Consider the following 15,181-nt stretch of genomic DNA (forward strand, 5'->3'; position numbering starts at 1 on the left):
TAGTTCCCTGTGATGTATTGATGTGCTGTAGTTCCCTGTGATGTAGTTCCCTGTGATGTATTGATGTGATGTAGTTCCCTGTGATGTATTGATGTGCTGTAGTTCCCTGCGATGTAGTTCCCTGCGATGTAGTTCCCTGTGATATATTGATGTGATGTAGTTCCCTGTGATGTATTGATGTGATGTAGTTCCCTGTGATGTATTGATGTGCTGTAGTTCCCTGCGATGTAGTTCCCTGTGATGTATTGATGTGCTGTAGTTCCCTGTGATGTATTGATGTGATGTAGTTCCCTGTGATGTATTGATGTGATGTAGTTCCCTGTGATGTATTGATGTGCTGTAGTTCCCTGCGATGTAGTTCCCTGCGATGTAGTTCCCTGTGATGTATTGATGTGATGTAGTTCCCTGTGATGTATTGATGTGCTGTAGTTCCCTGCGATGTAGTTCCCTGCGATGTAGTTCCCTGTGATATATTGATGTGATGTAGTTCCCTGTGATGTATTGATGTGATGTAGTTCCCTGTGATATATTGAGGTGATGTAGTTCCCTGTGATGTATTGATGTGCTGTAGTTCCCTGCGATGTAGTTCCCTGTGATGTATTGATGTGCTGTAGTTCCCTGTGATGTATTGATGTGATGTAGTTCCCTGCGATGTAGTTCCCTGCGATGTATTAATGTGATGTAGTTCCCTGTGATGTATTGATGTGCTGTAGTTCCCTGCGATGTAGTTCCCTGTGATGTATTGATGTGCTGTAGTTCCCTGTGATGTATTGATGTGATGTAGTTCCCTGCGATGTAGTTCCCTGCGATGTATTAATGTGATGTAGTTCCCTGTGATGTATTGATGTGCTGTAGTTCCCTGCGATGTAGTTCCCTGTGATGTATTGATGTGATGTAGTTCCCTGTGATGTATTGATGTGATGTAGTTCCCTGTGATGTATTGATGTGATGTAGTTCCCTGTGATGTATTGATGTGATGTAGTTCCCTGTGATGTAGTTCCCTGCGATGTAGTTCCCTGTGATGTATTGATGTGATGTAGTTCCCTGTGATGTATTGATGTGCTGTAGTTCCCTGTGATGTATTGATGTGCTGTAGTTCCCTGCGATGTATTGATGTGATGTAGTTCCCTGTGATATATTGATGTGATGTAGTTCCCTGTGATATATTGATGTGCTGTAGTTCCATTTAGATTTCACCAGCCTTTGTTTTTAGTTCATCTTCTAGTCAGACACATTGTCTTTCTCTCTGACAAACATGTATCTCTTGTTCCCTGTTTCACTCTGTGTCCTGTCCTCTGTGTCCTGTCCCCTCTGTGTCATGTCCTCTCATGTCTGGAGCAGATTGAGAGTGGATCCGTATGGAAGACTGTCTACCAAGCTCTGGGAATCCCTGTTCTCAACTCTGCCGCCGGCTACAATGTCAAATGTGCTTACCGCAAGTACGTAGTGAGAGCCTATTGATCTGTTTACCACTGATACCGTACATTTTAGTGGGACCCCTCTTGAGTCGCTGTGGTGATATTGATACAATCAGGCTGTGTCTGGTGTGGTATCCTCAGGTACCTGTATTGTTCTTATGGTGTGGTAAATCTCCTCAGGTACCTGTATTGTTGTTATGGTGTGGTGGTAATCCTCATGTACCTGTATTGTTGTTATGGTGTGGTGGTAATCCTCAGGTACCTGTATTGTTGTTATGGTGTGGTATCCTCAGGTACCTGTTTTGTTGTTATGGTGTGGTGGTAATCCTCAGGTACCTGTATTGTTGTTATGGTGAGGTAAATCTCCTCGGGTACCTGTATTGTTGTTATGGTGTGGTAAATCTCCTCAGGTACCTGTATTGTTGTTATGGTGTGGTAATCCTCAGGTACCTGTATTGTTGTTATGGTGAGGTAAATCTCCTCGGGTACCTGTATTGTTGTTATGGTGTGGTAATTCTCCTCAGGTACCTGTATTGTTGTTATGGTGTGGTAATCCTCAGGTACCTGTATTGTTGTTATGGTGTGGTATCCTCAGGTACCTGTATTGTTGTTATGGTGTGGTAATTCTCCTCAGGTACCTGTATTGATGTTATGGTGTGGTGGTAATCCTCCTCAGGTACCTGTATTGTTGTTATGGTGTGGTGGTAATCCTCATGTACCTGTATTGTTGTTATGGTGTGGTGGTAATCCTCAGTTACCTGTATTGTTGTTATGGTGTGGTATCCTCAGGTACCTGTATTGTTGTTATGGTGTGGTAATCCTCAGGTACCTGTATTGTTGTTATGGTGAGGTAAATCTCCTCGGGTACCTGTATTGTTGTTATGGTGTGGTAATTCTCCTCAGGTACCTGTATTGTTGTTATGGTGTGGTAATCCTCAGGTACCTGTATTGTTGTTATGGTGTGGTATCCTCAGGTACCTGTATTGTTGTTATGGTGTGGTAATTCTCCTCAGGTACCTGTATTGATGTTATGGTGTGGTGGTAATCCTCCTCAGGTACCTGTATTGTTGTTATGGTGTGGTGGTAATCCTCATGTACCTGTATTGTTGTTATGGTGTGGTGGTAATCCTCAGTTACCTGTATTGTTGTTATGGTGTGGTATCCTCAGGTACCTGTATTGTTGTTATAGTGTGGTGGTAATCCTCAGGTACCTGTATTGTTGTTATGGTGTGGTGGTAATCCTCAGGTACCTGTATTGTTGTTATGGTGTGGTGGTAATCCTCAGGTACCTGTATTGTTGTTATGGTGTGGTAATCCTCCTCCTCAGGTACCTGTATGGGTTTGAGGAGTACTGCACCTCCTGCGCCATCACTTTCCGCATGGACCTTCCACTGAAGCAGCCCAAGGCAGAGGGGTGCAAGGCTGAGGGGGAGACGGGGGAGGCAGGGGGAGACAGTTCTGTCCCCCCTGTAGCCTCATCAAGCTCAGCAGAGGAGCAGAAACGGAAAGCCTGCTACTCTGAGAGAGAGAACCTGTGCTGCTCAGAGACCAGCAGCACTCAGCCCATCGTCTGCAAGGTACTGGACTCTCTCCCCCCCCCCCCCCCTCTCTCTCTCTCACTCTCTCTCTCTCTCTCTCTCTCTCGCTGTCAGTATAAGCACCCATCCCAGTTCCCAACAACATCAGGATCATCTTTAGCGTCAGGATCATCTTTTGCATCAGGATCATCTTTAGCGTCAGGATCATCTTTAGCGTCAGGATCATCTTTAGCGTCAGGATCATCTTTAGCATCAGGATCATCTTTAGCGTCAGGATCATCTTTAGCATCAGGATCATCTTTAGCGTCAGGATCATCTTTTGCATCAGGATCATCTTTAGCGTCAGGATCATCTTTAGCGTCAGGATCATCTTTAGCGTCAGGATCATCTTTAGCGTCAGGATCCTCTTTAGCATTTTTGGCCTTCAGGATAGTCTTTAGCATCAGGATCATCTTTAGCGTCAGGATCATCTTTTGCATCAGGGTCATCTTTGGCATCAGGATCCTCTTTAGCTTCAGGATCATCTTTAGCGTCAGGATCATCTTTAGCATTTTTGGCATCAGGATCATCTTTAGCATCAGGATCATCTTTGGCATCAGGATCATCTTTAGCGTCAGGATCATCTTTAGCATCTTTGGCATCAGGATCATCTTTAGCGTCAGGATCATCTTTAACATCAAGATCATCTTTAGCGTCAGGATCATCTTTAGCGTCAGGATCATCTTTGGCTTCAGGATCATCTTTGGCGTCAGGATAATCTTTAGCATCTTTGGCATCAGGATCATCTTTAGCTTCAGGATCATCTTTGGCGTCAGGATCATCTTTAGCATCTTTGGCATCAGGATCATGTTTAGCGTGAGGTAGTATAATGATTGATTAACAGGGTATGAAGTAAGGACATCATATCCCTCCCCACAGGAGGAGACTGAGCTCACCCGGAACAAACCAGAGCTGGAATCTCTGAAGGCTGAGCAGCAGAAGACTGAGAGAGAAGGTGGTGATGATGATGATGGTGTTGATGATGAGGAAGGAAACGACCATCACAAGCACGGCTCTGATGATGAAGACGGCCCTTCATTTGCTCGCCTCAGAGAGGAGGGAGTGAAGCTGGAGCCTTACGATGAGGAGCAGGAGGCTGGGAAGGAGGAGGACATTTCTGGCTCTGGGTAGGTGGTTCTATCCCCCTGGGGCTGGGGTAGTAGACTGTGCTGTTGATGGGGGGGGGTTGCACAATTACAGAAACTTTCCTGAAATCAATTGGAGGAAGGGAATTCCAGGATTTCTGGAAAAGCTTATTTAGGGAAGTTTCTGGAATTTTGCAACCCTAGTGGTGATATCCTTAGGATGTGTCTGTATTTGTGGAAGTCTTCAACCGATCGGGTTCAACGACATTCTGATGGAATAGTAGACCCAATATCATTCAGTCGTGTATTCATTAACTAAACTTCCAATTATTGTAGAACATTAATCAGTAGCAGAAGACAGGTCCTTGAAAGTGCAGAGAACATGGAATATGCCAGTACTCGGTATCTATGCAAAAATAGCATTTTCCATTTGAAATATATATTTTTCACTTTTGATACTTATGTTGCCTTTAACATAATGACATAATACTATAGGCATTCCCTGTCAGCTAAAGAGTTGCGGCTGTGAGTCTGCTAGCTAGCTTCATTAGGTAGTTGACCCTCTTTAACCACGGTTAACCTGCTGTAGACCGGCAGCTTCCCTCCTGGACCCTGGCTGGGCTCTGCTCTACTACCCCTCTATTACCCTGGCTGGGCTCTGCTCTACTACCCCTATATTACCCTGGCTGGGCTCTGCTTTACTGCCCTCTACCCTCTATTGTTCTGGCTGAGCTCTACTCTACTACACCTCTACTCTCTATTGTTCTGGCTGAGCTCTACTCTACTACACCTCTACTCTATATTGTTCTGGCTGGGCTCTGCTTTACTGCCCCTCTACTCTCTATTGTTCTGGCTGAGCTCTACTTTACTGCCCCTCTACCCTCTATTGTTCTGGCTGAGCTCTGCTCTACTACCCCTCTATTGTTCTGGCTGAGCTCTGCTTTACTGCTCCTCTACCCTCTATTGTTCTGGCTGAGCTCTACTTTACTGCCCCTCTACCCTCTATTGTTCTGGCTGAGCTCTGCTCTACTACCCCTCTATTGTTCTGGCTGAGCTCTGCTCTACTACCCCTCTATTGTTCTGGCTGAGCTCTACTCTACTACCCCTCTATTGTTCTGGCTGAGTTCTGCTTTACTGCCCCTCTACCCTCTATTGTTCTGGCTGAGCTCTGCTCTACTACCCCTCTATTGTTCTGGCTGAGCTCTGCTCTACTACCCCTCTATTGTTCTGGCTGGGCTCTGCTTTACTGCCCCTCTACTCTCTATTGTTCTGGCTGAGCTCTACTCTACTACTCCTCTACCCTCTATTGTTCTGGCTGAGCTCTACTGCCCCTCTATTGTTCTGGCTGAGCTCTACTCTACTACCCCTCTACCCTCTATTGTTCTGGCTGAGCTCTACTGCCCCTCTATTGTTCTGGCTGAGCTCTACTCTACTACCACTCTATCCTCTATTGTTCTGGCTGAGCTCTACTCTACTACCCCTCTACTCTCTATTGTTCTGGCTGAGCTCTACTCTACTACCCCTCTATTGTTCTGGCTGAGCTCTACTCTACTACCCCTCTATTGTTCTGGCTGAGCTCTACTCTACTACCCCTCTACCCTCTATTGTTCTAGCTGAGCTCTACTGCCCCTCTATTGTTCTAGCTGAGCTCTACTGCCCCTCTATTGTTCTGGATGAGCTCTACTCTACTACCCCTCTACTCTCTATTGTTCTAGCTGAGCTCTACTGCCCCTCTATTGTTCTAGCTGAGCTCTACTGCCCCTCTATTGTTCTAGCTGAGCTCTACTGCCCCTCTATTGTTCTGGCTGAGCTCTACTGCCCCTCTATTGTTCTGGCTGAGCTCTACTCTACTACCACTCTACCCTCTTTTGTTCTGGCTGAGCTCTACTCTACTACCCCTCTACCCTCTATTGTTCTGGCTGAGCTCTACTCTACTACCCCTCTATTGTTCTGGCTGAGCTCTACTCTACTGCCCCTCTATTGTTCTGGCTGTGCTCTACTGCCCCTATATTGTTCTGGCTAAACTCTACTGCCCCTCTATTGTTCTGGCTGAGCTATAATCTACTACCCCTCCACCCTTTATTGTTCTGGCTGAGCTCTACTCTACTACACCTCCACCCTCTATTGTTCTGGCTGAGCCCTGCTCTACTGCCCCTCTATTGTTCTGGCTGAGCTCTACTCTACTACCCCTCTACTCTCTATTGTTCTGGCTGAGCTCTACTTCCCCTATATTGTTCTGGATGAGTTCTACTGCCCCTCTATTGTTCTGGCTGAGCTCTACTACCCCTCTACTCTCTATTGTTCTGGCTGAGCTCTACTGCCCCTCTATTGTTCTAGCTGAGCTCTACTGCCCGTCTATTGTTCTGGCTGAGCTCTACTGCCCCTATATTGTTCTAGCTGAGCTCTACTCTACTGCCCCTCTATTGTTCTGGCTGTGCTCTACTGCCCCTATATTGTTCTGGCTAAACTCTACTGCCCCTCTATTGTTCTGGCTGAGCTATACTCTACTACCCCTCTACCCTCTATTGTTCTGGCTGAGCTCTACTCTACTACCCCTCTATTGTTCTGGCTGAGCTCTACTCTACTGCCCCTCTATTGTTCTGGCTGTGCTCTACTGCCCCTATATTGTTCTGGCTAAACTCTACTGCCCCTCTATTGTTCTGGCTGAGCTATACTCTACTACCCCTCCACCCTTTATTGTTCTGGCTGAGCTCTACTCTACTACACCTCCACCCTCTATTGTTCTGGCTGAGCCCTGCTCTACTGCCCCTCTATTGTTCTGGCTGAGCTCTACTCTACTACCCCTCTACTCTCTATTGTTCTGGCTGAGCTCTACTTCCCCTATATTGTTCTGGATGAGTTCTACTGCCCCTCTATTGTTCTGGCTGAGCTCTACTACCCCTCTACTCTCTATTGTTCTGGCTGAGCTCTACTGCCCCTCTATTGTTCTAGCTGAGCTCTACTGCCCGTCTATTGTTCTGGCTGAGCTCTACTGCCCCTATATTGTTCTAGCTGAGCTCTACTACCCCTCTATTGTTCTAGCTGAGCTCTACTCTACTACCCCTCTACTCTCTATTGTTCTGGCTGAGCTCTACTGCCCCTCTATTGTTCTAGCTGAGCTCTACTGCCCGTCTATTGTTCTGGTTGAGCTCTACTGCCCCTATATTGTTCTAGCTGAGCTCTACTGCCCCTCTATTGTTCTAGCTGAGCTCTACTGCCCGTTTATTGTTCTAGCTGAGCTCCACTGCCCCTCTATTGTTCTAGCTGAGCTCTACTGCCCCTCTATTGTTCTAGCTGAGCTCTACTTCCCTTCTATTGTTCTGGCAGAGCTCTACTCTACAACCCCTCTACTCTCTATTGTTCTGGCTGAGCTCTACTCTACTGCACCTCTACTCTCTATTGTTCTGGCTGAGCTCTGCTCTACTGCCCCTCTATTGTTCTAGCTGAGCTCTACTTCCCGTCTATTGTTCTGGCTGAGCTCTACTCTACAACCCCTCTACTCTCTATTGTTCTGGCTGAGCTCTACTCTACTACACCTCTACTCTCTATTGTTCTGGCTGAGCTCTGCTCTACTACCCCTCTACCCTCTATTGTTCTAGCTGAGCTCCACTGCCCCTCTATTGTTCTAGCTGAGCTCTGCTCTACTACCCCTCTACCCTCTGTGCCCCACCAGTACAGTTTCTGTGCCCCTCTTCATGTCTCAGCCAGTGCCCGCAGCAGGGACGGCTCTAAGAACTCAAATCTTGACGGCCTCTACTCTATTTAAAGTGCATGCTGTGGTACATCTCTGTCTCTCCATCTCTCTGTTTTTCCATCTCTCCGTTCATTAGGACTGTTTAGGCAGACACGCGGCTGAGGCTGCCCAGTCAGCTAGTCAACTGCAGACCTCTGGTTTTCATTCTGACCGTTGTTGTATTCTAGACGATTTTCTACTTGAACAAAAAACATCAGGACAATATCCTCTTGCTGTGTTTAGTCCTGCATCTGAGACAGTTATTTGTAAAGGAAGAGAATGACAATATCTATCAAAAGAATGACATTTATTTTGTTTTGACTGGATTCTTTAAGGAAAACGAGATTTCAGTGTTAGAGGTGTGGTTCGATGTGGCAGTTGCTAATGTTTGTCCCCCATGAGACACCATATGAACAAAGCCATTATCACTTCCTGAAAATTGTCAGAATGAATTTAAGATGACTCAAGAAATCTGTAATTAATTTTGACGTTTTTTTTTTTTGCAGAGGAGGTTTTACTCACGCTATTTTACATCTAGCTACTATGTTTGGTACAGTATGTCTCAAGTAAATGTCTGACATGCTGTCTAATGCCATTGAAATCCTTGGGCCCAAACAGTGAATAATAATTAAATAAAATAAATCAACGGTTAAGCGTTCTCAGTGTAAACTTAAATGACTAAAACCCAGATATAAAGTATGTAGAAACTTATAATAGACCTATATCTTTTTAATATATAAACTTTAAGAACGAAACAATCACCAAAATAAAATATAGACAATCAGGGACAATAAAACATTTCAATAACAATGATTTTGGCAGTTTTGATTTTGTTATTTTGTTTGAACAAAAGAACACAGTAGAGTAGCTGTGGTAAAATGGGATGGCAGGAAATGTAATTAAAAACTGTTTTCTTGCAACTCCATGAAGAATATTGTAGAATCACAGGAAATTAGCTTTGAAACTGCCAAATGTGTAGAATTCGAAGATCTTAGCTTTAAAAATGTATCTCAACTCCATGGAGAATATTGTAGAATCACAGGAAATTAGCTTTGAAACTGCCAAATGTGTAGAATTCGAAGATCTTAGCTTTAAAAATGTATCTCAACTCCATGGAGAATATTGTAGAATCACAGGAAATTAGCTTAAAAATGCTCACATTTCTCGACTCTACCAAAATGGGTCACCTCTGCCACGCCCTCTGCCAACTAAGCCTTGTTTTGATCTGGAATAAAATCTGTTATGTATCATGTGTTAGTGATCATTGTCGAAATCAAATCAGTTTTGGACAATACTGACTTCAAATCAGTTTTGGTACAATACTGACTTCAAATCAGTTTTGGTACAATACTGACTTCAAATCAGTTTTGGACAATAGTGACTTCAAATCAGTTTTGGTACAATACTGACTTCAAATCAGTTTTGGTACAATACTGGAATAAATGTTTCTATGTCACATATGACATTTTCTTTGAGAGAAGTTGGTTCTCCAGTTCAATTCTGTTTTAAATGAGAAAGAGACTGAAGCATGAATGAGTCACCAGGGTTTGTGGAGTCCATATCTGATCCTACTTGAACGAGACATTCAGGGTAGAGCTGGGTCGATAAACCAAAAAATGATCCACACCGACCCAACCAATCGAGGACGTTTTACTGATATTGATAATGGCGATAAGTAGCTTTTACCAGAGTAATGTGACATTTTAAGTCTGCTAATATGAGCTATTGCTAATGGGACAATTGATGACTGCAACATTCAGAGTAGTAGTTGTAATAAAAAATTGCCAGTGCACATTTATCGTTCAACTTGTCGTTATCGTGTTATGAATTACTGTCCATAACAGCGCTGTACACCGGCAGCAGGGTAGCCTAGTGGTTAGAGCGTTGGACTACTAACCGGAAGGTTGCAAGTTCAAATCCCCGAGCTGACAAGGTCTGTCGTTCTGCCCCTGAACAGGCTGACACTGTTCCTAGGCCGTCATTGAAAATAAGAATTTGTTCTTAACTGACTTGCCTAGTTAAATAAAGGTAAAATAAAAGCCGTCACTCTACACCGGCGTCTTGTAGCTGGCACTCTACACCGAAGTCTTGTCCGGCGTCTTGTAGCAGGCACTCTACACCGGCGTCTTGTAGCTGGCGCTCTACACCGGCGTCTTGTAGCTGGCACTCTACACCGGCGTCTTGTAGCTGGCACTCTACACCGGCGTCTTGTAGCTGGCACTCTACACCGGCGTCTTGTAGCTGGCACTCTACACCGGCGTCTTGTAGCCGGCACTCTACACCGGCGTCTTGTAGCCGGCACTCTACACCGGCGTCTTGTCCGGCGTCTTGTAGCCGGCACTCTACACCGGTGTCTTGTAGCCGGCACTCTACACCGGCGTCTTGTAACAGGCACTCTACACCTGCGTCTTGTAGCTGGCACTCTACACCGGCGTCTTGTAACAGGCACTCTACACCGGCGTCTTGTAGCTGGCACTCTACACCGGCGTCTTGTAGCTGGCACTCTACACCGGCGTCTTGTAGCTGGCACTCTACACCGGCGTCTTGTAGCTGGCACTCTACACCGGCGTCTTGTCCGGCGTCTTGTAGCCGGCACTCTACACCGGCGTCTTGTCCGGCGTCTTGTAGCTGGCACTCTACATCGGTGTCTTGTAGCTGGCACTCTACACCGGCGTCTTGTAGCCGGCACTCTACACCAGCGTCTTGTCCGGCGTCTTGTAGCTGGCACTCTACATCGGTGTCTTGTAGCTGGCACTCTACACCGGCGTCTTGTAGCTGGCACTCTACACCGGCTTCTTGTAGCTGGCACTCTACACCGGCGTCTTGTAGCTGGCACTCTACACCGGCGTCTTGTAGCTGGCACTCTACACCAGCGTCTTGTAGCCGGCACTCTACACCAGCGTCTTGTCCGGCGTCTTGTAGCTGGCACTCTACACCGGCGTCTTGTCCGGCGTCTTGTAGCTGGCACTCTACACCGGCGTCTTGTAGCTGGCACTCTACACCGGCGTCTTGTAGCTGGCACGCTACACCGGCGTCTTGTCCGGCGTCTTGTAGCTGGCACTCTACACCGGCGTCTTGTAGCTGGCACGCTACACCGGCGTCTTGTCCGGCGTCTTGTAGCTGGCACTCTACACCGGCGTCTTGTAGCTGGCACTCTACACCGGCGTCTTGTAGCTGGCACTCTACACCAGCGTCTTGTCCGGCGTCTTGTAGCTGGCACTCTACACCGGCGTCTTGTCCGGCGTCTTGTAGCTGGCACTCTACACCGGCGTCTTGTAGCTGGCACTCTACACCGGCGTCTTGTAGCTGGCACTCTACACCGGCGTCTTGTAGCTGGCACTCTACAGCGGCGTCTTGTAGCTGGCACTCTACACCGGCGTCTTGTAGCTGGCACTCTACACCGGCGTCTTGTCCGGCGTCTTGTAGCTGGCACTCTACACCGGCGTCTTGTAGCTGGCACTCTACACCGGCGTCTTGTAGCTGGCGCTCTACACCGGCGTCTTGTAGCTGGCACTCTACACCGGCGTCTTGTAGCTGGCACTCTACACCGGCGTCTTGTAGCTGGCACTCTACACCGGCGTCTTGTAGCTGGCACTCTACACCGGCGTCTTGTAGCTGGCACTCTACACCGGCGTCTTGTAGCTGGCACTCTACACCGGCGTCTTGTAGCTGGCACTCTACACCGGCGTCTTGTAGCCGGCACTCTACACCGGCGTCTTGTAGCTGGCACTCTACACCGGCGTCTTGTAGCCGGCACTCTACACCGGCGTCTTGTAGCTGGCACTCTACACCGGCGTCTTGTAGCTGGCACGCTACACCGGCGTCTTGTAGCTGGCACTCTACACCGGCGTCTTGTCCGGCGTCTTGTAGCTGGCACTCTACACCAGCGTCTTGTAGCCGGCACTCTACACCGGCGTCTTGTAGCTGGCACTCTACACCGGCGTCTTGTAGCTGGCACTCTACACCGGCGTCTTGTAGCTGGCGCTCTACACCGGCGTCTTGTAGCTGGCACTCTACACCGGCGTCTTGTAGCTGGCACTCTACACCAGCGTGTTGTCCGGCGTCTTGTAGCTGGCACTCTACACCGGCGTCTTGTCCGGCGTCTTGTAGCTGGCACTCTACACCGGCGTCTTGTAGCTGGCACTCTACACCGGCGTCTTGTAGCTGGCACTCTACACCGGCGTCTTGTCCGGCGTCTTGTAGCTGGCACTCTACACCGGCGTCTTGTAGCTGGCACTCTACACCGGCGTCTTGTAGCCGGCACTCTACACCGGCGTCTTGTAGCCGGCACTCTGCACCGGCGTCTTGTAGCTGGCACTCTACACCGGCGTCTTGTCTGGTGTCTTGTCTGGCGTCTTGTCCGGCGTCTTGTAGCCGGCACTCTACACCGGCGTCTTGTCCGGCGTCTTGTCCGGCGTCTTGTAGCCGGCACTCTACACCGGCGTCTTGTTTGGCGTCTTGTCCGGCGTCTTGTCCGGCGTCTTGTAGCCGGCACTCTACACCGGCGTCTTGTCTGGTGTCTTGTCTGGCGTCTTGTACGGCATCTTGTCCGGCGTCTTGTAGCCGGCGCTCTACACCGGCGTCTTGTTATCTTGTCAATTTCTCTGCTACTTGTCAAAACGTATTTAGGGAGTAGAGGGCAGTTTGGCGATGACCGATTTCGGCAGTCATCTTTATTATCCATAGAGTGGGAAGTAGGATTTCCTGTTGTGCCAAAACTGAGACGTTTGTTCTGGTGACTAAAATGTACTGAGGTTGATTGTGAAGGGACAGACCCACCTGTCAGTACTGTAGGCATAGTTGTGTTGCTGTAGGTTCACTGTAGACAGAGGAGAAGAGAGAAGGCAGTATTTAACAAGGCTCAGTGAGTGTCCTGCTTGGAACAGAGCAGACCATGTGAGCTAGGACGCCCTGTTGGCTCTCAGTTTATTTGAAATGCTTGACGTGGTTCCGGACTTTACTGCCGTACTTCATATGAGAAGTCTGCATTTTCATGTGTGGCAGCAGTAGTCGTTTTTTTCTGTGGAACAAACAGCTGACTGAAGACGGCCTGGGCATTCGTGCTGTTGAGTCCGTTTCTGCAGTAACATGGAAACTTTGTTGTAGCAAGCGAGTCTTCGGTTGCCCAGGCAACAAGCCCCTCCCTGCAGCAGCAGCAGCGCACATGAAAATAGAATGAATTGTATGGGAACCGCTTACCTCCGGCAATATGACTGGTAAACTCGCAATGGCTGCCTGGTATTGTTATGCAATGATTTCCATGGTAACGTAGAATGATGTTAACTGATGTAGCTCATACTTTTGTATTTTTTTTAAATGTCAGTTGAGTTGAATCAATAAATCAGAGCACATATTGAATGGTGTGATATTTTAACAGTTATAGCTGTAACCGCTGTCATTTGTCTGACCAATAACCATCATACAAAACTCCATGACAGTCACAGCCCTAGTTGTGGGCGTTGACCTGGATTTGGACATGTTGACTGTACTTCCTGTCTCACGTTACTACTGCGTCTGCACGCTGCAACAGCCTCAAACTGCTGTGCCGCTAAGCTGTGCTTTGCTGTGCCAACCTGCATAATCTTCCTCAGTGTCCTGAAACCCCTCCCCTCTCTCCAGCTCTGACTGTGCACTATAGCACCCCCTTGTGGCTGTTATACCTACTACAACTCAACCGAAACCTCAAGTCAATGAGTGCAAATGAGTTGTGATGTGTATGTGGTGTCTGGATGATGAAGGTTAGCTGTAATGATAAGTCCGTATAGGACCAGACCTAGGCTAGATGATGTATGGTTTTTATAAAGGAAGTCTTTGAGGCATAGTGGTATTTATGTATTATAACGCTGATACTGTCCCAATTATGAATATTTATCGAAACAGGAAGAAGAGAGGGTTAGGAAGCAGGCTGATGACCACTGGAGACAAGACCTGAGGGTTGGGTAGGCTAGGGGGGTTATTTAGTAGTAGTTGCTTGGAGGCTAAGGGGGTTATTTAGTAGTCGTGGCTTGGAGGCTAGGGGGGTTATTTAGTAGTAGTGGCTTGGAGGTTAAGGGGGTTATTTAGTAGTAGTGGCTTGGAGGCTAGGGTGGTTATTTAGTAGTAGTGGCTTGGAGGCTAAGGGGGTTATTTAGTAGTAGTGGCTTGGAGGCTAGGGGGTTATTTAGTAGTTGTGGCTTGAAGGATTGGGGGTTATTTAGTTGTAGTGGCTTGGAGGCTAGGGGGGTTATTTAGTAGTATTGAATTGGAGGCTGGGGAGGTTATTTAGTAGTAGTGGCATGGTTGTTGAAGAGGCTAGGGGGGTTATTTAGTAGTAGTGGCTTGGAGGCTAGGGGGGTTATTTAGTAGTAGTAGTTTGGAGGCTAGGGGGGTTATTTAGTAGTATTGGCTTGGAGGCTAGGGGGGGTATTTACTAGTAGTGGCTTGGAGGCTAGGGGGGTTATTTAGTAGTAGTGGCTTGAAGGCTAAGGTGGTTATTTAGTAGTAGTGGCTTGGAGGCTAGGGGGGGTATTTACTAGTAGTTACTTGGAGGCTGGGGGTTATTTTAGTAGTAGTGGCTTTGAGGCTAGGGGGATTATTTAGTAGTAGTGGCTTGGAGGCTAGGGGGGTTATTTAGTAGTTGTGGCTTGAAGGATTGGGGGTTATTTAGTCGAATTGGCTTGAAGGCTAGTGAGGTTATTTAGTAGTAGTGGCTTGGAGGCTAGGGGGGGTATTTAGTACTAGTGGCTTGTAGGCTATGGGGGTTATTTAGTAGTAGTGGCTTGGAGGCTAGGGGGTTATTTAGTAGTAGTGGCTTGGAGGCTAGGGGGGTTATTTTGTAGTAGTGGCTTGGAGGCTAAGGGGGTCATTTAGTAGTAGTGGCTTGGAGACTAGGAGGGTTATTTAGTAGTAGTGGCTTGGAGTTTGAGGTGGCTAGGGGGTTATTTAGTAGTAGTTGCTTGGAGGCTGGGGGGTAATTAGTAGTAGTTTTTTTGAGTCTGGGGGTTATTTAGTAGTAGTGGCTTGGAGGCTAGGGGGGTTATTTAGTAGTTGTGGCTTGAAGGATTGGGGGTTATTTAGTTTTAGTGGCTAGGAGGCTAGGTGGGTTATTTAGTAGTAGTGGCTTGGAGGGAGGGGACACTAGGGAAGTATTTTAGTTGCAATGGCTTGGAGTCCAGGGGGGTTGTTTTGTAGAAGTGGCTTGGAGGCTGAGGAGTCTAGGTGTGTTATTTAGTAGAAGTGGCTTGGAGGCTGAGGGGGCTAGGTGTGTTCTTTAGTATAAGTGGCTTGGAGGCTGAGGGGGCTAGGTGTGTTCTTTACTATAAGTGGCTTGGAGGCTGAGGGGGCTAGGTGTGTTCTTTAGTAGAAGTGGCTTGGAGGCTGAGGGGGCTA

The 15,181-nt window shown here is 47.4% G+C and overlaps 1 protein-coding gene and 1 pseudogene across 6 annotated transcripts in view; both read left to right on the plus strand.

The window, feature by feature from the left end:
• Nucleotides 1-15,181, plus strand: part of LOC139367858 (AT-rich interaction domain 4B) — a 167,817-nt gene that overhangs the window by 112,975 nt on the left and 39,661 nt on the right. For all 6 annotated transcript variants that reach the window (XM_071106192.1, XM_071106194.1, XM_071106195.1 and 3 more), the window contains exons 14-16: nt 1,342-1,439; nt 2,746-2,995; nt 3,875-4,122. In XM_071106192.1, coding sequence (XP_070962293.1) covers nt 1,342-1,439; nt 2,746-2,995; nt 3,875-4,122 — 596 coding nt within the window. The remainder of the gene's footprint in view (nt 1-1,341; nt 1,440-2,745; nt 2,996-3,874; nt 4,123-15,181) is intronic.
• On the plus strand, nt 3,107-3,815 carry LOC139367396 (mRNA decay activator protein ZFP36L3-like; annotated as a pseudogene).

Source organism: Oncorhynchus clarkii, chromosome 16 (assembly GCF_045791955.1).
Source record: "Oncorhynchus clarkii lewisi isolate Uvic-CL-2024 chromosome 16, UVic_Ocla_1.0, whole genome shotgun sequence".
NCBI lineage: Eukaryota > Metazoa > Chordata > Actinopteri > Salmoniformes > Salmonidae > Oncorhynchus > Oncorhynchus clarkii.